Source organism: Crocuta crocuta, unplaced genomic scaffold (genome assembly GCF_008692635.1).
Source record: "Crocuta crocuta isolate KB4526 unplaced genomic scaffold, BGI_CrCroc_1.0 scaffold32, whole genome shotgun sequence".
In the NCBI taxonomy this organism is placed as follows: Eukaryota; Metazoa; Chordata; class Mammalia; order Carnivora; family Hyaenidae; genus Crocuta; species Crocuta crocuta.
This window is the reverse complement of record NW_027529424.1, coordinates 7,764,239-7,787,875: the sequence shown is the minus strand read 5'-3', so window position 1 is coordinate 7,787,875 and position 23,637 is coordinate 7,764,239. Positions and strand designations below refer to the sequence as shown.

Sequence of the window (23,637 nt, the reverse complement as noted above, 5' to 3'; positions counted from 1 at the left end):
TTGGAAACTGCACACCAGGGAGAATCCCGGGGTTGAAAAAGTGTCTAAGATGTAGAGGAACTTGGATGGATGCCAAGGAGCTTGGTCTCCTAACTGGGAGAAACTGGCTCCAACGTGTCACCATGTTATACAAGGCACGGATGCGTGTTTAATACGAGAAATGTCACACGCTGCTGTGTTATCAGGCCTGCGTATCGTCACAGCGGCCATTCTCTTGACCTGGAAGCTTCTTTTCCTCTGCCTTATGCCCATTTGTCACCTGACGGGCTCCTAGCCATTCTTCAAAACCCAGCTAATATGCTATATCCTCCATCTGAAACATTTCCTGATTCTTCCAAAGAGAAATGACCCTCTCTCTCCTAGGCTATCGCTGCACTCAAAATACTCATAAGGTGTGTAGTTACCCAGTTGTGATCATTTGCTTCATATCTGTGTCCCTTACTGTGTTGTAAGCTCTTGGTAGGTGGGTCCCCTTCATCTCCCTACTGCTCCCTGGGCAGGAGAGTTCCCGACAAGTCGGGGGGCAGGGGGTGGTGCATAGACGGACATGCAGCGAATGAATGCACACGTAAACATTTTACGAATTGTAAGACTAAAGGTATAAATGATAAATACCTTAAGAATTTAAAAGAGAATGGGAACATGAGGCAGCAGCGATGTGAGGGGGCTTCACAGAGAGGGGGCAAAGGAATGGGGGCTAGGCTGAAAGACCAGGAAGGGCTTTCTGGAACGCATCGAAGACAAGGGAGCAGAATGAGTAAATGAGAAAGGGGGCAGAGGTGTGGAAATCACAATACCGTGCAAGTACAAAGCAAGCCAGAGAGATAGCCTTGGGCCCCTCAGAAAGGGAACGCTGAGAAGGATGGTGTGTAGGACGCACGGAGCGCACGGGTAAAAATAAAAATAAAAATCAGAGTGTTCCGAGAGCCGGATGTGGGCGGAGGGTGCTGAGACGGGCCGTTAGCCAGGCAGCTGGCAGGGCTCAGACTCCTCACCCTTCCTTCCACACAGAGCCGACGCCACCCCCCGCGTGAGCATCAGACAGGCCGACAGTCTAGACCTCCGAGATGCCCGGCGCCCCCAGCTCTGCGCTGACGGGACAGCGGGCACTGCTGTTCCTGAGACAGCCCCGCCGGCTGCCCCCTCCAGGCACCTGGACGAACTCCTGCACTCTGAGAGCTCGGGGCCGGCCGGGCACCTCGGGGCGCGGGGCGCAGGTGTGGATGGTGGGAGCTCCTGGGAGCACAACGGCCTGTTCCGCTGCCGGCCCCCCCTAACTAGCGTGGGGGAGGTGTGGACAGGGGCCCTCCTGGCCCCTCCACGACGTGCTCCTCCTGGGTGACGGATACCCTGCTCTCGCGTGCTTGTCCCGGCCTCTCCACCCTCCTCCGCTAAGTCGGCAGCTCCAGGCTCTGACCTTGTAAGGCCACAGCTGCAGCTCGCTTATCCTCGCCCGCACCCGGGGGTGGAGGTGGGGGGGGCTCACGAGGCTCCTTTCCCAGTTGCACTGGGGCCTTTTGGACGGCGGCCCGGCCCTCGTCCCCAGGGGCCCGGGTGGAAGCTGCCACTGTGCCCGCGGCCAGCACCTTCCGCTAACTCCCTGCAGCCCCTCCTCTCGCCCTGCGCCGGGAGCCTGCATTCCTGGAGGGCTTTGAAGGCAGGCGGAGGTGAGAGTCCTGAAGGAAGAGTAAACGCGAGTGGGCCTGGGCTGATGCTGCTGCACGCTCTGTTTACGTGCTCAACATGATCACAGAGCTCGTGAGACCTTCCAAGAGCCCAATCCAGAGGACAGGGTGAGCACATTCCAGAACGATCAGAGGAAGCCCAGAAAGGCAGAGAATGTGCAGTCCAAGCTTGTTCGAAGGCCTGAGCTCCCCTGAAGGCAAAGAAGTGATCACGTGAGGGGCTGGTCTAAAACCCTTCAGGGACCGGGGGATGACGAGTAAGAAGGCCTGTAGAACCTTCCAGGGCAGGCGGACAGGCTGGGACGGTTCCCACGGGCGCCCCGGGCCCTCGCCGACTGACGTGACCTGAGGGAAAGACGCTGGGTATCCCAGCTTGCCGTGCACCTCGGCCTTCGTCCCTGTCCCCACAGCTCCACTTAGTGCCCTTGCGCCCTAGAGAGAAGCCTGCCTGCTTGAGTCCAGTAACTCCAAACAAAGTGCTGGGAGTGAGGATGCCCTCACCCAATAGGTGACCACGGGGGACCGTGCAAATGTCTTCCTTAGAGACCTTGAAAATAAGCGTATACAACGTATGACTGCATAGATTGCGTAGAGTTTCTGTGGAGGTTAATGCAATCGGTGGTTGGGTCTGATTAGCAAGGAAGGCTAACTGTCTGACGTCGTCAAGTAACATTCTCCCTTGGGGGCCATCAGAATCCTTCCCGAAAGTCACCGTCGTCCACGTCTATTTTCTGGGACAAGGACAGGGCTTATCTGGGAACAGGAGGAATCAGGAAGTCCTGGGGAGACGGGGCGGGCGGGAAGAGGCAGGAAAACCATGGCCTGTGCAGATGGAAACAACAATGAGGAGGGGGGGAATCTGGCTGCGGAAGAAAGTAGGGTTCTTAAAGAGATTGATTCTTAAAGACAGCCAGCACCTGCACAGTCCCTGCAGCCACCGTTCTGTGAACGTCACCAGAACATTCCAGAAGGCGTTCGGACTGAAGAGAGATGAAAGGCACACAGATACAACTAATAAAATAAAAGGATGTATCTCTTCCTGTCCAGGCAGTGGGAGGTCATGAAAGATGGCTGTGTATAACTCGAGCTATCTAGAACCATGATGGAGCGGGACTGCTCTCCGCCTGAGGCCGTGTTATGGGGATGAAGTCCTCTTCTACACGGACTTTCCTCAGTTAAAAGAAGGAAGACGTATTTCCCTTGAAAACAATGCCTTAGAAGTCAATTCCAGCCCTGCCTTGGGATTACTATTAAGTCTTTTAATCTCTGTCCTTAAAGTTAAGCACCTTCGGGAACAAGGTGGATATAAATAACTACAAATAAACCCTCTGCTTCAGATTCTCCGTTCATTCAGCGTGGTTGGCTCCCATCCCTCTGCTCTAGTGGATCTTCAGGAGAGAAAGGTACACGGCAGCCTCTGACGGTGTCTGTCAAACAGGCAGAGCTGGGTCCCTGGGATTAGCACACGCCGTCCCTCAGCAGCGCCACGACCAGGGAGGGCAGTGCCCAGGGGGTAGCTCTGTCCTGTGCACTCCGGGCCCCTGCGTTAAACCAGGGCAAGGGTTGGGAATGTCCCCTCCCTGTTCCCTACAAAACGGAACCCTAGAAGTTGCAGGCGCTTGGCAGAGCCCTCAAGGGGGTGAGCGTCCGCTGCACTGCGCTGCACTAACTACTGTGTCGTGAATGACCGCTCGGCATTTCACGAGCAGGAAAGCCTCATATAATGAGAGCCTCAGAGTGAAATGTCAGAAAGGCCCAGGACAAACCCAGCTGCCTGCCCCCTCCTGGCTGCCACTGCCATCAGGGCTCCGGAATAGGCAGCTCTTCTCAAACGCTTCTGTGTCTGCGTCAAACCACACTCAACAGGAAGTAGGGGACACAAAAGGCTTTTGTACCACAGAGTCCGGGTTGTTGGGCGTGATACAAGGGAGGCCATGATGTCGTAGACGAAATCCAAGTTCAGGGGTGTTAGGTATCAGCCATTCGATGTTGCCCGCAGAATGGTCATGCTGTTGTCCTAAGTAGCGCTCTCCCTCCCCTCGTACTAAGATGTTTACCAAGACATTGACGTCCTCTCTATTTTTCCACGTGGTCCTTTTCAGTGAACCCGAGAGAAAAATCGCCTATGATGAACAGCTTAAAATAATCCCACAAAGAAACTTAAGCCCTTCTCACGTCTGAGCTGGGCCACAAAGGATTGAGATCGATGGAAACACACCAGGAAAACAGCCCTAAGTTTCTGAAAGAGAGTGCCCGGAAATGGACTATGTCCACTACGAACTCTGGCCACACATCAGCCTTCTCCCTTCCCTGGGCGGGGGAGGGGGGGGCGTCAGGTAACGGGAGAAGGGGGAAGCCCATGTGTACTGTGCTCCTGTTAGCCTGCAGTACTTCTTGGCGCCAGCAGTGGGGACGCCCTCACTGCCCATGGTCAAGCTACACGTTTTACACAAAAACTCTGACTCCAGCAAAGTCTGCAACACCAGATCCTCAATGCAGCATTAAAGTGCGAGTCTAAGCCTTAAACAGGATAATGGATACGCCCGCCACCCGGGAATCTCTGCACATGATACGGGCTTCCAGGAAAGACGCTGTCCCCAGTCACCCTGGAGTCACGGTCATGGTTCAAGACCACAGCAGCCACGATGTGCCAGCAGATGCTGTCATCCATGCATATCAGGTATGCTTCGGTGGGACTGTTTCAAGACCATGGTGTTTCAAGATGATGAAAAATCCATAAGAGGTAACAGAATCTTGTATTTTTAGACACTGCAAGTCTTCCAATAATTCAAAGGAAAGTTTTGAAATCTTATTGTGACTTTACCCACCAATGATCAGATGTCTTTAAATCCCAACTTCAAGAGCAAGGCAATAAACTGGGTGAGACTGACTGTTTCTCCATAACATAATTCGTGTTTATATCATAGTTACACTAAAAAAAAAAAACAAAAAAACAAAAAAAAAAACCTAGCCACACACACTTGCTTCAAAGAAGAAACCATGTTATTCCACAGACTACAGTTAAGGTGCCTCAAGAGGTTCTGTAAACTCACAAAGGATATCCGTGATAATACCTCTTGCCGCCTCTCTGCCACAAATATTTCCTAAAACAAACCTCATTATGTAATTTACACGTTGAAATTATAAACTGTAATACAAGAACCAAAGGATGAAAAAAAGCATCTCTGTCAGGTTTGAGGAATCTTGTTGAAAGAAACCAAAACTATTTTTCTTTTTTTTAATTTTTAATGTTTTTATTTATTTCTGAAAGAGAGAGAGAGAGACAGCGTGAGCAGGGGAGGGTCAGAGAGAGAGGGAGACACAGAATCTGAAACAGGCTCCAGGCTCTGACTGGCTATCAGCACAGAGCCTGACGTGGGGCTCGAACCCACGAACTGTGAGCATGACCTGAGCTGAAGTCGGACGCTTAACTGACTGAGCCACCCAGGTGCCCCCTAAAACTATTTTTCTATTGGTTGAAATATTCTTTATGGAAAGAGCGGAAACTAAGAAGTCTGCTTTATATAAATGGAAAAATTGGAATAGACGTCATCACGCCTTCTAGTACTTGAAACAACAGGTGTTGGTGAGGATGTGGGGAAGGGGGAACCCTCCCGCACTGTTGGTGGGAATGCAAACTGGTGCAGCTGCTCTGGAGAATAGTAGGGAGGTTCCTCAAAAAATTAAAAATCGAGCTACCCTAGAATCCAGCAATTGCACTACTCGGTATTTACCCAACGGATACAGAAATGCTGATTCAAAGGGGCACATGCACCCCCAACGTTTAAAGTAGCGCTCTCGACAATAGCCAAATGATGGAAAGAGCCCAAATGTCCATCGTCTAATGAATGGATAAAGAAAATGTGGTTTATATATACAATGGAACTTTACTCGGCAATCAAAAAGAATGAAATCCTGCCATTTGTTAACAATGTGGGTGGAACTGGAGGGCATTACGCTAAGCAAAGTAAATCGGTCAGAGAAAGATAACTATCGTATGATTTCACTCATATGTGGAATTTAGGAAACAAAACAGGTGAACATAGGGGAAGGGAAGGAAAAATAAGATAAAGACAGAGAGGGAGACCATTAGAGACTGAAATGCAAAGAACAAATTAAGCGTTGCTGGAGAGGGAGCTGGGTGGGGGGATGGGTGAGATGGGGGATGGGCATTAAGGAGGGCACTTGTTGGGATGAGCGCTGGGTGTTTTATGTAAGTGAGAAACCATGACTATATTAATGTTAACTCGCTTGGATTTAAATCAATTTTTTAAGTTCAGTAAATGCGAAATATTAACTTGAAATTTCACCTAAAAGTAAATGTAGAAAACACTGTGTCTTTGGGCTCTACAATTAACACCCATCCTATTATGAAGAGAATATTTAAATTAAGCAAAACCAAAAGGTTCCTGTATTTAAAAATGTATTGTTTTATGCTAAATACTCTTCTTTACTGTTTGACTTCTCATTTCAAATGCTCTTTCAGTGAAGTACTGTGCTCCACGCCATTAGATCACCTAATTACTTCTGTGTTTCCCCAATCTGTGTAAACTATAAGTTGGTGGTTGTTTCATAGCTAGAGAAAGGCACCTTTTTAGCCTAAATATCATTATTACTTCAGGCCTGGATCTCAAAGAAAATGATTGCTAAACACTAAATTCTGTCTAAATTCAGCCTTAACAACAACAACAAAAAAGTCTGAATAGGTTTAAATATTAGAATATTTTTGCAATGTAAACATAACTACATTTCACAAATCTTTTGTGCTTGAATAACATTAATCTAACTTGAGAAGCAAATGATGGCTCACGTTAGCGCTCTGGCCAATGTTAAGATTCATCCCCTAATGTTTTGACTTTTTTTTGACAAATATATGAAACATTGCCTAACAATGTCATTGTGCATTCTTCTAAAAAGGCTCTCTACCAATAACATTCACATCTTTGATTCCTTAGACATTAAGTGCATCCATTTTTCATGTGCGATGTGTAAACAACTAACTCAAGACTCAAAACAGATTATGCGTTCGCCTCTCTTGGTGTGGCCAACGCCCCTCGGGATTTGTTCCCCTCACTGTCGACCCCGTGCTCCTCACTCTGGCCAAGGACATAGCTGTGCCACTTCTAAATGGAGGCTCCTGCTCTAACGGAAGTAAGTAAGGGATGCTGACCAAGAGATGTTCACCTCCGTGTGCACCCCTCCTGTGTAACTGGTGGCCTTCCATCCAGGATCGGACACACCTACTGACTGACATGACTGGATTCTTCGTCCCCAGGGCCTGGTCTAACTTCTTAAGTTTACATTGCTGAGCTTCATATTGGATTAGGGAGCCCCGCCTGTTTCCTGCTACCGAAATGTCTTGGGCTCTGACTCACTGACTGCCCTTTGGCCCAGTCACCTTTCTCCTACCTGTCAGTACTCATGAGTCCCGTCTCCCAGGCATAGGCTCAGATATTTAGACGAAGTGGAGTCACCCCCCCACCAGGCAGGGGGAGTGATGACTTCCCAGTGTCTCCTTCGTCCTCCCCGACCCTTGAAGACCCCGTGAAGACTGCACTGTGTGATTCCGCCGGACGAAGGAATGGATTCTAAAACCAGATGAACTTCACTGTTGTGGGTTGGGGAGGATCTTGGTTACTTTCTGTTCCGAGTTTTGGTAACACTTACTCTTCTTTGCATAAGGAGACTAATTCTGGAGAGCTGGAGAGCCCAGGGCAGAGCAGGCAGGAGTTTTCTTCCATCTACTGCCCACTGCTGTCCTTCAAAGGAGCCAGCTTCATGCAAGGGTCTCAGGCTCAGATCCCCACCTTCCACCAAATGGCACATCCATTGACTCTTGTTTCATGATTTTCTTCAGGTTTTTCCTCAACCAAGAATTCATTCCCACCTTTCTTGTCAAGAGAACTGTATCCCATCTTCAAGGACTGCTTCCTAGGTCACCTCTGTCATTAATCTTTCGTTGACTACCTCAAGCCCTTGCCCTTCCCTAAAATTCTTTCCACTAACCTCGTGACGCGTTGGTTTGACTAACATGTGATTGCTCCCCATTTCTTTTCCTCAGCAAAATTCTAAGGTCCTCAACCAGAGTGACTTGAATAGGCTTCTCCGGTACATGTTTTCTCTTGCCATTCATCTCCCTCTGTTGGGCTCCTCTGGACCCTCCCACCCCACCAGCTTGACTAACTTCCAAAAGAGCTGGAACTTGGGGCACCTGGGTGGCTCAGTCAGTTGAGCATCCGACTTCAGCTCAGGTCATGATCTCACAGCTCATGGGTTCAAGCCCCGCTTCAGGCTCTGTGCTGACAGCTCAGAGCCTGGAGCCTGTTTTGGATTCTGGGTCTCCCTCTCTCTCTCTGACCCTCCCCTGCTCACACTCTGTCTTATTCTGTCTCTCAAAAATAAATAAATGCAAAAAATAAAAATAAAAAAAAAATAAGAGCTTAGGCTCACTCAACGACTCCTGGTCTGAGAAGCCCATTATCCCCTTCTCCACTCCTAAAAAGACTTGATCAGGACGCACTCTGTGCGGTGACTGGACCACCGAACACCTCTACCACAGGGAGCATTCTGCACACAATGTTCACACGACTTCTCTCCTCCTCCAGACCTCTTGAGAGAAAAGGTTCTGTCGTATTTATCTTTGTATACCCTATGCCTCGTACCTCTCCGACAGCCCATAATCAGTATCTGTTTCATCCTTTGAGAATCTGGAGTCTGGAGTCGAAGCCAAGGTGGGACCCAGAGGCAGAGTCAGGCATCCTGCAGGGGAGAGTGGAGGCCGCGCTATCGGGCAGGGGCGGCACTTTGGAATCTCACCCTGGTGCAGTTCTCCAGCCAGCCGGGGTTGGAAATCCCTGATAAGCATTTGTTATCATATTTAGTCTGCTTGCATGTGCAGGATTTATCTTGTTGTAGCAAAAGTTTCCGTTTAGGCCCTGTCTAGCCCTTTACAGAGATAGTCGGCTGATCCGACTGGAGAGGCTTGAATACAAAATTAGGACGCCAGCAAGGAGAAGCCAGGCTTCCCGGTGACACTGGGCCATGTGGTCAGATGCTGACCAGGAAGCCTATCACCTGAACCGATCGTGCGGGAGAACTCACAGCTCAAAATTGCATATGCTTCCTTCGTATGCTAGCCACACGGTGTTTTCATTCAGAGAGCCTCAAAACTTTAAACGTGACCTCATTTGGCTAAATCTTCACTGCCTCAACAAAAAGGCTTTTAAACGGGTGCCTCTGACTCATTTAAAATGATCTGTATAATCATTGTTGAGAAGCAAAAAAAAAAATCCCAAGTTTTCCTTGGTGACCTAGAGGAAAGATACTCTGCCCTCTGCCCATCATTAATTTGCTCATATTCTGAGTCGGAGTCACAAACACGTTTTCCCCACTGCCTTCTGCTCCCTGCCCCAAGTCCCAGACCTCTGTTTTGCAACGTGCTTCTGAAACACGCATCTGCTGGTGGCCGTGTCTGGACGAGAGCCACCCGGTAGATGAGAATAAATCCTACGAGCTGGAATGACCTCTAGCCATGCCCGTCAGTCACCCCTGGAGACCAGGGGTCAGCGAAGGATGACCTGGGGGCCAAATCCAGACTGGTGCCTGTGTTTTGATGAGCACGGCTTCTTTGCGGCCTGTGGCCGCCTTTGTGCTACAAGAGCACAGCTGAGTAGTAAGACGGGACCATCGAGCCCAAAAAGCTTACGACACTTACTATCTGTCGTCACAGAAAGGGTCTGTTGACCTTTGTTCCGGGAAAGTGTAAAGGGGAAGCTGGACATTTTTACCAGGAGCTCGAGCCATGTTTTCAGATGTTTACAGCAAGGCCTACAAAAGCAGCCAAACCTTCTGCCATCCATTTTTATTCATGTGACAGCCAGACAGTGCCTCTCCCCGAGACCCTCCAAATTTCCCAGACGCGACCGCGTTTGGCCCACTGGCATCTTCTCGTCCAGAGTCCTGCATTCGGTCAGGGAGCACCAAGCAGGTCACTACGCCCCGAGTCCCTTCTGGGTGCTGCCGGCCTTGCCCGCACTCTTCCCGGCCACTCAGTGAACCTCGGGCGGCACTTCCTTTGATCCCCATCACATAAAAGCTACTTTCAGGGCACCTGGGTGGCTCAGGCAGGTGAGTGTCTGACTCCTGGCTTCAGCTCAGGTCATGATCTCACGGTTCGTGAGTTTGAGTCCCACATTGGGCTCTGTGCTGACAGCTTGGGAGCCTGCTTGGGATTCTGTGTCTCCCTCCCTCTGCCCCTCCCCCACCTTCCCCCACCTCTCTCTCAAAAATGAACATTTTTTTAAAAGCTACTTTCTCAATATCCTAATGCTTTCCCAGCACCTTCCCTTTCAAACTGTGACAGATCCTCATGGTCCTGAAGAGAACTCTGGAGGGAAGGTCATGACATCACCAGACCTCCTGGTCACGAACCTTCTCCTCTCTACACCCCTGCTCTCTCCACGCCTGCACTCCCATCCAGCCCAAACCCTAAAAGGAAAGAAGTCTGCATCCCTGCATGCGCCCCTGGTGTGCTTCAAGTTAAACAACAAATCACCAGTAGTTAGTTCTACACAGCAGGGCAGAGCAGCTCCATTCGTTGCTCTTGGCGCCAATGCCTGCCAACCCCCCCGGGGCAGCTGACATCTGCGTGACTCACCCGGATGGGCACATCCCACATCACCTCACTTGGCCATGAGCACAGGTAGAGCCTGGAAGCCCCAAAGGCGGTCCAGTGTTACGGCCTATGGTTAATGGCACAGTGAAGGACGATATGGGGGCCAGCTTCCGAGGGGGAGAGACTGGGCTTGATGCTGAACGTTTCTACTTATAACTTTCTGTATTTCAGCACAGTGAGGTCACCTCCCTGCCCGTCACCTTATTTGGAAAAAGAGGATGCCAATGTCTCTTTCATTGAATTGCTGAAAGATTCAATGAAAAAAATGTATGTAAAACACTTAAGAGCTTGGTATGAACCTGTCACCCAAGGGTACCCATGTGACTTCGAAGTGAACACTACATTTAATGTGCATGTGCTGGTATGTTTTTCAACAAAAATCATTACCTACCATGTGGGAATATGTACCATAATGATCAAAAACAAGATGGTCCTCAAATCCGTGCAGACAGCCTATCTGCCCAAAGGGCTGCCCATAAAATGTCCAAAGAGCTCTTGGAATTCCGGACTTGAAGACGAAAGTACTTTCGTAGTGCATTAAGGCAAGCCAATGAATAAGGTACAAGCAGCATTCACATTTTAGTTTGGCAATTACAGAGGAGGAGCATTATGCCCGCTCTTTAGCCTCCAAAACCCTTTACTAAATTAACTGGAGAAAGGAGGTGCGTCTGGAGGGCTCAGTTGGTTAAGCGTCCAACTCTTGATCTCAGCTCGTGTCATGATCTCATGGTTCGCGGGATCGAGCCTCATGTCAAACTCTGCACTGACAGTATGGAGCTTGCTTGAGATTCTCTCTTTCTCTTTCTCTCCCTCTCTCTCTAAATAAATAAANGGAGGTGCGTCTGGAGGGCTCAGTTGGTTAAGCGTCCAACTCTTGATCTCAGCTCGTGTCATGATCTCATGGTTCGCGGGATCGAGCCTCATGTCAAACTCTGCACTGACAGTATGGAGCTTGCTTGAGATTCTCTCTTTCTCTTTCTCTCCCTCTCTCTCTTTCCCCCTCTCTCTCAAAATAAATAAACTTTTTTTAAATTTTTTTTTTTATTTATTTCTAGGAGAGAGAGAGAGAGACAGCGCGAGCAGAGGAGGGTCAGAGAGAGAGAGGGAGTCACAGACTGAAACAGGCTCCAGGCTCTGAGCCGGCAGCCAGCACAGAGCCTGACGTGGGGCCCAAACCCACGAACCGCGAGACCATGACCCCAGCGAAAGTCGGACGCTTAACCGACTAAGCCACCCAGGCGCCCCAAAATAAATAAACTTTTTAAAAAGTGGAGAAAGGAAGACAAACTTCCAAAAGCTACATGGGAATCTAGCATTGGCACTGAATGCTCCAGATTATGGGAACGAGTCTGTAGAAAGTTACAGCAAGAAAGGCATCTGGCAAATGATGCATCAGCCAAGGGTTGGTTGCCAAATAGAGTCCCTCAGCCAAGCTCCTAACTATGAAGGGAAAGGAAATCTAGTTATATTGACTAGGGAAAGGAAAGAGGTAAACACGTAGATCTTGATCAAGGAAAAATGTATCTCATGGAAATGTATTCTCCTTAACGTTCCCAAGGACATGTATGTTTGCTGGTTCCAGTGCTTGAAGCACGAAATTCATCAGGGAAAAAAAGATCTCTCCTGGTGATACTTTCTGAGGCTCTTCTGAGCTCTTCTTCCCACTAAGGGGTTTTATAAGCTGAAACAGAGAGGCGGAAGTCTCGCCCGACCTCACACCAGACCTCTCTCTCAGCAGATTCACCAGCGAAACCACGTGGAGTAGAAAACAGAGCCACGTCACGTACGAGCTACCTGCAGGAGCCTCCGAGGCTGTCCCCAGAGCAGGGTGGGTCCCGGCTTCCAGGCTCGCATTCCCACTGGGATGAGGCCCAGAACCACAAAGGGTCAGACGCACACGGCTTCGTGGGCTTCCCGGGCGCTGACAAACCCGGCAGCGAGAATACATTTTTAGGTTAAATGATCTTACAATTTGTATACATCAACTGTTCAAATTACAGTGATTAAACACCAACTGTATGCCCTTCACTGTGATGAGTAACGTGAAGAACTTCAGGCCCATCAAAGACGAGGGGAGCCAAGAACGTCTGGTCTTACAGTGACTGACTCTTCACAGGGTCCAAGTGGAACCGTGACAAATGTCCGATGTTGCCAAGCTGGTTGACACATCACGAAAGCCTTGTGCTTGGAATAATTTTCCCCATCACCGGTGGACACGATACTGTGTTCAAGGCTCTGCAAACAGGCATCTGAGCTCTTCCCTCACTGCTTGGGGCCTTAGAGCTGCTGAGAGCTGCTAAAAAAGCCAGCAGTTTTCAAAATGCTCCAAGGCAGCAATGGGCTTTAGGGATAGTCTAGAGGCTTCTGACATGTGTTTGGCTGGTCTAGGGTGGTTCTCCTGGAAAGAGGCCATGCTTTCCTCAGAAGCCAGCAGAGTGCGTGCCAGACATTCGGTGCCCAGCAAGTGATGGAATTTTAATATCCAGGAATGAGGGAGGAGGGGAGGCCGGCTCCTAGGGCGACATCCATCATCACACGGCTCTTGCAGCAGCGTGCGGGAAAGTCCCTCCTGCTGCAACGCAGCCTTCTTCTTCAGGTCTTGAAATGTCCACCTGCGCTCACCCTGCAGCCGGGCACACCTCTACTGCTGCACGCGAGAGCAATGCCCGATCGCACGGGTCACTTGCACCAGGACACCACACCATCGTGGTGGGGTGCACGGGCCTCAGAGTCACACCTGGCTTTGAAGCCCGGCCCTGCCACTTGCAAGCTGAGTTATCTCCCACTGCAAAGCCTCGGTTGTCCATCGTTAAAATGCGGATGACAGCCAAATTCTTAAAAAACATCGAGTATCCTCTTATCCAACGATTCATGTAACACCTTTAGCATAATTCTCTGCAAGTCGAAAATGCTCCGTGCTGTATTTCAGAAGTGCCCAAATTATTTTATCCTGAATGGTACGTCTAGGAGACCCTGACTTAGTTCATTAGTTTTCTCTGAACGATCTGGGGCAGGATTTGTCTTTCCGGGCGTTATTTAGTTAGAAGGCTCTTGACTGTCTTCCTATCAGACACGGAAGAAGACCCTGTGCATGGGAATGGACTGCGTTTGGGGTTAAACCCTGATGAGACTCAAGCAGCTAATGATAGGAGTCCTTCGAGCTACTGTGGCTTTTTGGGTGACTACTGACCTTTGTGAGAAGATGCAATACTGACCATGCCTTTCGCCATTTTGGGGTTTCTTAGTATTTACTGGGAAATAACTTTATATTATAATTGTGCTGAATTCTACCAATGCGAACTACAGATGTGGTCATTGTAAGTAATTTACATTATTTTAAGTTTGACCACATGGAGATAAAAACAGCATTATGTAATCTGTGTGTTCTTAGTTACTAGTACATTGGGCTCTTTTTCATAGTCTCACTGATTCTTATTTCTTTTATGTAAATTGTTTCATATTCTTTGCCCATTTCTCCTGTAGGGTTAATATTAACTGATCTGGACTGGCTCTTATATATTAAAGAAAAACTTCTCTTTACCTCATACATTTTTCCAGCCTTCTGTTCACTTTATTTTCACTTAAAACAAAAGCTTAACATTTTTATATAGCTCAATATTTTTATTTTTTTATTTTTATATAGCTAAACTGACTGTTGTTTTCCTTTTATAATTACTCTCATTGCTTTTAGGCTTCGAAGGTCTTTCCCCACTTCAGAACTAGTTAAATATGCACCCATATTTCCTTACTTATTTTTGGGTGTGGTTCATCGATTACTCTCCACTGCTTAATCCATTTGGAATTCTTACTTGGGTAACAGTTGTAAACGTTAATACATTGGTAGGGCCTTTCTAGAAAATGTGTTTTTAATCTCTGTACACAGTACAAATGAGTTAGTATTCCTTGCTCCAGTAATTCCACTAAGACTCTAGATTACTTAAGAAATTGACTGGCACATGGTCAAGGATTTCTACCAGAAACGGATCACCCCAGTGCTGTTTATGATGGCATAAAAGTGCAAGTGACTGAAATGTCTCTCCCGGGTGGTGTGAGTGAGTAAATGTTTTCAGCTGCACCATCCAATATGGTAACCACAGTCACACGTGGCTACTTCTATTTAAATGTGTTAAACTTAAATAAGATTAAAAAAATGTTCCTCAGTCACATTAGTCACATTTCAAGTGCTAATACCCACCTGTGGCTAGTGGCTACCATACTGGATAGCACAGGTATAGTACATTCCCATTCTCATAGAAGTTTCTATTGAACAGTGCTGTCGTTAAAGTCAGCTTTTTATGGAATAGTTAATAGTATTAAATATATTCATAATATAAGGGTAAGCAAAAATATCAAAATATAAAATATTTGGTGGTAACACAAATTCAGAGTGGTTACATTAAATTTTTTATTTAAACTTTTTAAGTGTAGGGGCCCCTGGGTGACTCAGTTGGTTAAGCGTCCAACTTTGGCTCAGGTCATGATCTCACGGTTTGTGGGTTCAAGCCCCGCGTTGGGCTCTGTGCTGACGGCTCGAAGCCTGGAGCCTGCTTTGCATTCTGTGTCTCCGTCTTGCTCTGCCCCTCCCCTGCTTATGCTCTGTCTCTCCAAAATAAAACATTTTTTAAAAAGACCTAAAAGTTTAAGTATATTTATTTTGAGAGAGAGAGAGAGCACAAGCAGGGGAGGGCCAGAGAGAGAGGGTGAGAGAGTATCCCAAACAGGATCTGCCCAAGTCAACAGTGGGACACTTACCCGACTGAGCCACCCAGGAATTTACATTATTAATACCTTCATCAAGTTACATATATTTCCCAGAGGAAACCCAAACCCTGGCTGCATGAAGGCCATTGTCTTAAAGAAAAAGAGAAAATAAAGAAAAATGAGGATTTATAGGTGCATATAAAGTTGATGACATACACAGGGAAACCTAGTTCATAGCACCTACTCAGTAACTTAACTGCTAATTGATTCCAAATCCAAATGGGAATCACTTCACTGGGTCAGATGCAAGACCTAATTAACACTATATTCTATGACCAACAGTGACCCCCAAAGAAAACCATGATTATCTGTATGCCAGCATCTGTATTCCAGCCAACAAAGTCACAAAAACAACAATACCACTTAAGAACTTGGGGTACTTAAAGAATATTCAGTAAATATGGAAAGGCTGTGAGGCCTCTCAAACATCAATCAAAAATCAGCCACTACCAAAGAACGTTTCACATACATGTGATTAGTCACTTTGGGAAATGCTGCCCAGAGAGCAAACATACAAGTAATTTGTACCCAACTCTCCCACTGAGAACAGCTTAGAAAAGCAAAATACAAAGTGGAAAATTTTTTAAATCAAAGTAGTGAGTATCAAAATAGTGAGCAAAAATATCTCACTATGGGAAAAGATGAAAATTTGAAGAGGTGGGTTCAGCATTTGGGATCACTTTCACCTAAAGGATCTTTGTCAATGCCAAAGAAGTATCTGAGAGGCTGAGCATCATGTTAGCATTTTAAAGGATCAGAAGTCGAGGTCCAGAGCCCACCAGGGATAGGTGCTTGGGTAAACCGCTATATTTTGTACCAAACAGAAATAAATCAGTCTTGAAAGGACTTCAATCCAGCTTTGAGCCATCTGGGCCACCCAGAAAAATCTCAAGCCCTGAAAATGGACTAAAACAACCCCAGATTAAATCCTCCAAGTACCTTACAGAAACACTCCCAACTTTCTCTAGCAGAAAAGATCATCATCTTATGACTGAAACTATTTCTACCAACAAATGTTTAATATAATGTTCATCACGCAATCAAAAATGACCAGCCACACAAGAAGAGAAGAGAACTGATAAGAATGGCTCCTATGAGGCTCTGGGTTAGAATGATTAGATATAGGCTTTAAAATACATATGTCTCTGGTGTTTGAAAACAACAAAAATGTTATTAAAAACTTTGCAAAAATAACTGAACATTCTAAAAAGTGACAGGGCAGATTGGGAAAAAACTGGAAATTCGAGAAAAAAAAAAGCAATAACTGAAATTACTCGATGGATGAGTTTAACAGCAGATTGGACATGACTGAAAGGGGACTTTGTAAACTGTAATAGGTTTGGAATGAAGTATGAAAAGGCAAAAGTTGGAAAAAATAGAAGAGAGGCCGGGCAACAGAATATGGAGAGAGTTTCTAACACTGCAGTCCGAGAAGGAAAAGTGAGCCAAAGCAATTTCAGAAATAATGGCAGAGGAGTTTTCCATGAATCCACAAAATCATGAAGCCCTAGGAACCTCAGGCAGAGAAAATAAGAAATCCACATCTGACATCATTATATTAAAACTACAGAAAACTTAAGATGAAAAGGAAAACCTTGAAAGCAGTTGACCATAGAAGATTAAGAGGGACAGCAATTAATAAGACTACTGACTTTTCAGTAGGAACAATGAAAGCCAGGAGACAATGGGACCTATCTTCAACGGACTGAAAGAAAATCACTGCCAACCTACAATTCCATTCCGGCTAAAAATATCCTTAAATAATGAGAGTGAAATACGTAATTTTCAGACAAACAAAACTAAGAGAATTCTTTACTGGCAGACCCACACTTAAGAAGATATCAGTGAATGCTCTTCAAGCAAAAGAACCAAAGATGCAAAAGAGAGGAGAAGCGATCAAAGCGGAGGACCCAGCAGGTTGAATTCCATACAAGCATGTGATGTTGAAGAAGTACACGGAACTGATTTCCAGGGTGAGGTTATCTTACCCCTATCCTAGTTGAAATTGTATCTGGCAATCTGGCAAACAGAAAATAGTTCAACCTTATTTTTGCCTGGAATCCACATTGTTTACTATTTTGGAGTGGAGAAATATCAGATGCCATGAAGAAAAAGACAACAGATTTTACTACATGGTTTTTAAAATATAGATGGCCAAAGAAACGACTTACAAAGTCATAACTGCGAGAAAATATTTACAATAGTTTATCCACTAAGATCAGATTCAGCTACGTGTGGAGTGGGATCTAGGGGTGAAAAGAAGTGGAGTAGAGGGTTCTTTTGAGGTTTGAGATATTTGAGGTACTACCTCACTCATTAAACCACATATTTTTAATTGACAAAAACAGATTATGAATTAAGAAAGGAAAGCTAAGAGGACTAAGTGTTTGATGAATGCAGAGCTATTATTTGGTCCGACAGCCAGTAGCTTTTTGCTTTCTCTTATGTGAGTTGAAACTATATCATAAATGCAAATTTCTGATATTTATGCTACCAGAGTAACATAACGAATAGCCTTTTCCAGTGGTTTAAAAAAACAATTTAACACTTATATTTTTAGTATAATTTAATATTGCAGCACAGACTACATGTCCCTTAATGTCTCTCTCACCCCTAGAATTTTAACATTCATCCTAAACGCTATAAGAATATCACTTCTGAGGCACCTGGGGGACTCACTCAGTTAAGCGTCTGACCCTTGATTTCAGCTCAGGTCACAATCTCGCAGCTTCGTTGGTTTGACTCCCGCATTGGGCTCCATGCTGACATCACAGAGCCTGCTTGGGATTCTCCCCCTCTCTCTGTCCTTCTCCGACTTGCACTGTCTCTATCTCTCTCATAATAAATAAATAAACTTAAGAAAAAAATCGTATCACTCCTGAACTATTGGGACAGAAGTCCTTTGTTCTGAGGGTAGGCCACGGGGGTGCCAACGGCTCTACTCCATCGCTCTCAAAGGACATCACAGCCGAACCGAATTACTCCAGCCACAGTGGTGCTGTGACGTGGCCCTCTCAGTGTATTACTGTCTCACTCTCAGTATCTTCTCTGCCAGTTCCCTTTATTTCAAAGTATTTCTAGAGCACACCCCTCCACTCTCTTAAAACTGCCAACTTGGAATGATAGCTAACGTCAATGGCTTGACCAAAGCGGTTCAGGAATGTTCTCTGTAGGCAAGAATGGGTGGATGGTAAAGCAGACGTTTGGCATCAACTGAATTTTACTCACAGAGAACGTCAGGGCTGCGGGCAAAAGTGAGGCAGAACGGAATCTCACTCACCTGCCGGAGTTTGGTTCCCACCATGGAGGCACTGCTGTCAAGCACAAACACCACGTTCTTGGGCAAAGGAGGCAGGTCTTCGGGGGCAAAGTAGTGCACAAAATAGCCATTTAGAACCTGGTGGAGGGAAGGGAAAGTAAAGCTGGTAGTACCCAAGGTAGGCAGGCAAACTAGCTACAACGGACAGTCTACATAACTTCCGAAACTCAGCGTGAAACAGACTCCACACCCCCAGCAAACGTATCTACTGTCCTGATCCCTCCGAGCGAACTACCTACTCATTTAATCTGTACAGAGATAATATCATCCCTTAAAAACTTCTCGACTATGTGGACTAACTCAAGTTTAATTATCCACACCCCCCCACGCCCCAATGGCCCTTGCCACTTGGAACTTCTGCTTCCTTCAGTATCTGGTTTTTACGAGTTGAGATGGCAAAGGTGTCTACATTCTGGATGTGTGCGAACACATTTTAATATTCCCACCCTGTTTCTGGAGCAATAAAACCTAAAGGGAAATGAGCCATGCACCAGGCTCTCTTAATTAACAGTGAACATGAGCTAAAATTCTAACTTCATCTAAAACACTGCAGGGAAAATGATATTACAGATTTCATTTGCTCTCCAGATTATTGAAGCAGGAAGTGGATACCCTCAGCCTCTAGGAAGGGAACACGCTAGGCCCCTCGGAGACATATTTTAGGATAAAACACATTTCTAAGAACCAGAGAGTTCTCCCTCCCTTAGGTTAAGAACTGGAATCCCTCGTTCTGAGTCTAACTACAAGTACGAAGCAACTGACAGGAAATGGCAATGAGGAGCCCATTACCTGGATGTCCCCAATGCTCTGCTCCCTGTTGACATCGTACCTAACGATGAAATCTCCCAAAATGCCATTCTGGGCGATCTTGGCTTGTTGTACCACGGTAGGCTTAAACAGAATTTTGGCAAAAGTGTCGTTTTGGTTGATAACAGTAGAAGGGGGCGGCCCAGAATCATCTGCAAGCAGATGCAAACATAGTCAGTCAATCACTGAACATATGAGTATTTTTCTCAAGAGAACCTGGGCTGCTTTGCACAGACACAGAGGGCTAGACTTTATTTTTTGCAGGTTTATTTTCCATATGAACTTAACAGAGTTCATACTGATAATACATCACCGTGCAAGAGAGGTTAGCTATGTCACCTTAATGCCTTCTTCTTCATCCTTTGTATGAATTATATAAACATACAAACACAGAGAGAACAGTAAAATGAACCTCCATGTACCCTTTACCCAACTGTAACAATTATCCACCTCGCACCAATTTTTTACCTGTTTTCATGAATCCCCTCACCATCTTTTGCTAGAGTATTTTAAAGGAAATCCCAGACTTCATATTTCATCCATGGATGCTTCGGTATGTATCTCTATTTTTTTTTCACATGACCACAAACCATCATCACGAGTAACAAAGCCAACATTCAACGCCACATGGTCCTTGAACACTCCGCCTATATCCAAATTTTCCTGATTCTCTACAACGTGTCTTGGTAAGGCTGATTTGTTTGAATCCAGATCTAAAAAAGACTGCACATCACGCTGGGTTTACGTTTCTTAAATCTCTTTTAACCTACAAGCGTCCCCTCCTGCACCTCTCTCCTAATGCTATGTCATGATGCTGTGAAACACGAGTCACCTGTCCTATGGGGTTCCTCACATTCTGCATTTCGTGATTATTTCCTTGTCTTCTCTTTCAGCTGGCCCCCCGGTTCCCTTGGTTTCCATCCTTGGCTTGCATCGTGACATCCGGTGAAACTAGAAAAACTACCAATATCCAGGCCAAGAGCTCATTTAATTGGTCTGGGACACAGCCGGGGCATCCAGACTTTAACGTTCCCCATGTGAGTCTAATGTGCAGTCAAGGCTGAGAGCCCCAGCTCCATCTTCCGTATTTTCCTATGTCCAGCAGGACAGTTAGGAGCTTGGTTAGACTCCAGTCAGCACTCCTGACAAGCGCACTTCCTGGCTGATGCTGAGCACGGACCACTTTTCCAGGCAGAAGTGTACAGCACCTCCTTGTCCACTTCAGCTGTAGTAAGAAAGATGGCGGGCTCCCATGTGGTCAATCTGATCACCCCTTATAAAGCTACTCATTGAGCTTTCCCTTCCTAGTTTTACCAGTCACGGACGAGGGTTGTCTGTGTCCACTATTTAACTAGAGTTGCAAAAGGGTGGGGTCTAGTTCTGTCGTTCCTTCCATACGGAAGTCTTCCACAAAAAACACCTTTCCCGCAGCAATCATTTGGTTGCCCTAACTTACTGTGTGTCCAGAAAGTTGATGGCTCTTTTTAAAGACCCAATGTCTGCCCCAGCACAAATCTTTGAATATAAATTAGAATTACAGAAAGATTAAATACATAAATGGATTTCTACAAATGGATTTGTGAAAAATCAGTGGGAGGACAGGTTAAGTAAAGCACAGCCCATTTTTTACTCCTGACCTTCATTTTCTGTTAGGACAGAGAATTCTTTCGCAGACTACCCACCCTTTTAAATCCAAACACCACCAAGTCTATATACTTAGCAGCCGAAATTTAGATCTTTTGGCTCTGCATGCACCAAGAGGAATATAAAAATACAATGGAGAATATACAAACATCAGTATACGTGGAGACTGTATCCGGATACTGAATCAAGGTCAGGCTTAGAACTGCTGCAAAACATCTGATTATTTTTTAAATCTATTCAAGTTGATACCATAGAGTGAGCTGACCAGCCATCTTCCGTCACTAATTAACGAAATAAAACAGGAAATAAGGCATGATGTGCCCATGGTAATTTGTATTTAAAAATAAACTTCCTTCTGCTAGGGGTTTATGAGACATTAAAGCCAAAGGAAGTTTAAACATTTCCTTCAACAGAACAGAACATTATCTTTCAGGGACCATTTAGGTGTAACGTGAACAGGCACCACAGGGCAGAGATGATTCTTCTATTATTTGCCCCCGACACGGACAGGGGTTTTGGGTGTGACCAGAGAGCCAGCAAATAGGAGATTTCGTTCTGGTCGACGACACTCAGATGAATGATAACATGCTTCCCACTGACGTGAGCATCTGCAGAAAGAGCTGGGACAACGTCCCCCGCACATTTCTGGTTCGCCAACACAGTCGAGGACCCCTGAGATCCGCCAAACAGGAGGAAGGCAACAAGGGCTGGAAATGGAAAGGTCCCTGACACGGAAGGAAGATGCAAGCTCGTCAGGGTCCGGCTCGCATCGGTGATTGCTGGCAAAGCACCACGAGTGAGAGGCCTGGGAACACAGCTGAGAACTTGGAATCATGAGTGAGTCAGAAGGACCTGCTTTCAATACTGGCTCTGCCTCTAATGACCCGTGAGACGTTGGGCAAGTTACTAAGCCTTGGTGATCTCATCTGCCAAATGGATTCAGGGTCTACCAAGCTCACACTGTTGAAAGATTAAGCGATGTAAGGGACAGAAGTCCCTCCTTGTCCCCACCTTATCCACATTCCAAGATCCCAGGGGATGCCTGAAACCCTGGGTAGTACTGAACCCTGTACACTCTATGTTTTCTTTCCTGTACATACGTACCTACAATACAGTTTAACTTACAAATTAGGCACAGTCAGTGGCTAACAATAACAGCTAATAATAAAACGGAACAATTATAACAATACACTCTAATAAAAGTGATGTGAATCTCTTTCTCTGTAAACATCTTCTGGTGCTGCACTCAACTCTTGTGATGATGTGAGATGATTAAACGCCTCCATGATGAGATGAAATGAGGTGAACGACACAGGCACCATGACCTAGCGTGCGGCCAACACTGACCTTCTGACCACATGTCGGAAGGAGAAGCACCTGCTGTCAGGACCATGGGTGACCGTGGATAACCGTGACTGGGGGAAAGGAAATCACAGATAAGCGGGGGCGGGGAGGAACTATTGTACTTAGGCCCTTCTGACTCATGGTAAGCAGTCACGCAAGCTAATGTTATTCTAAGCCTTAAAAATATATAAAAGAGCATAAGGGCCAGGGAACTAATGCAAGACAATACAACAGATCGAACTTGGGACACGACATGCCACAAAAAGGAGAGAGTCACTGTCACGTACAACACCTCAGTCAATCTGAGTGGAAACGGAAGATACTCAGGGAGCATACCCTCCACGCTTCCGTTTATGTAAAGTTCAAGGCCAGCACAACTTGTCCGCTGCAGCCAACGCAGAACAGAGGTTAGGCGTGGTCGCCGGCTCTGGGCGCTGGGGGCTGGGCACTGACTGGGAGAGACGTCAGGGAGCCCTCTGCGGTGGTGGAAATACTCCACGTTTTGGCCCGGAAGTAGTTGTGTGGGTGTCCACACATGTGAAACTTCACCAAGCCGTACGCGTGAGATGTGTACGCTTTCTTCTACGTGTAACCCCAATTAAAAACACAAAGCTCTAAACTCATTGGGAGTTGGACGCAGAAGAGATCGACCAAGCACTCCCCAGCATGGAGCGCAACAGCATCATTTGCCAAACGTACCCTATCTATCTGTTCTTTTCCTTAGGCTACATCTGTTAGTGGAGGCATTTATGCGGGGATTAGGTGTATTCAGAGTAATTCCAGCTGGCAGAATTAGGGCCAGGGTAGGGCTCCCGGCAGTGCGCTCTGTGCAGCAGAGGCAGCTTGCACAGCCCATGTCACTGGATGGGTTCCGGCACACTCTGCGCATCCACCACCTGTAGGGACGGGCCCAGCCGTTTTCGCAAATTGACCAGGGGCAGCGAACTTTCTAGAAACACAGACTCTTGGACCCACCTGGAGTCTCTCAACCAGAAACGCTAGAGGCGGGACCCAGAAAGCTGTATCTTCATACGTAGGGCAGGTGACTGGTTCCCGCACAGAGACAACGGTCCCGTGCCTTCTGGTGAATGTAATGAGGCGGCGCTCAATTATCTCCAACTTTCTGCTTCTCCATGAGATCTGACCCTCTTTGTATACCAGTATGTCCTGACTTCTCCTTGCTTCAAATCTCTCTCATTGAAACGCTCCTTACAACTCCCCTGAATCAATGCCATTCATGGTTGCACGAAAGCATGGAGGATTCCAAAGTATAATTTCTCCCTTCATAATTCATTTGACTGGGCTCTTTGATAGAAGACTTGAGAAAGATAGCGTATTATAATTTTGGTTTCCTATTGCCCTCTGATGTTCGCTAGTTCATGATGAAAATTCATGAGATTCCT

The 23,637-nt window shown here is 46.4% G+C and overlaps 1 protein-coding gene across 1 annotated transcript in view; it reads right to left on the bottom strand.

Annotated features, from left to right (window-relative positions):
• Positions 1–23,637, bottom strand: part of ITIH5 (inter-alpha-trypsin inhibitor heavy chain 5) — a 77,868-nt gene that overhangs the window by 13,683 nt on the left and 40,548 nt on the right. The window contains exons 6-7 of the mRNA XM_077758408.1: positions 19,229–19,398; positions 18,401–18,517 (exon numbers count right to left, since the gene is read on the bottom strand). Coding sequence (XP_077614534.1) covers positions 18,401–18,517; positions 19,229–19,398 — 287 coding nt within the window. The remainder of the gene's footprint in view (positions 1–18,400; positions 18,518–19,228; positions 19,399–23,637) is intronic.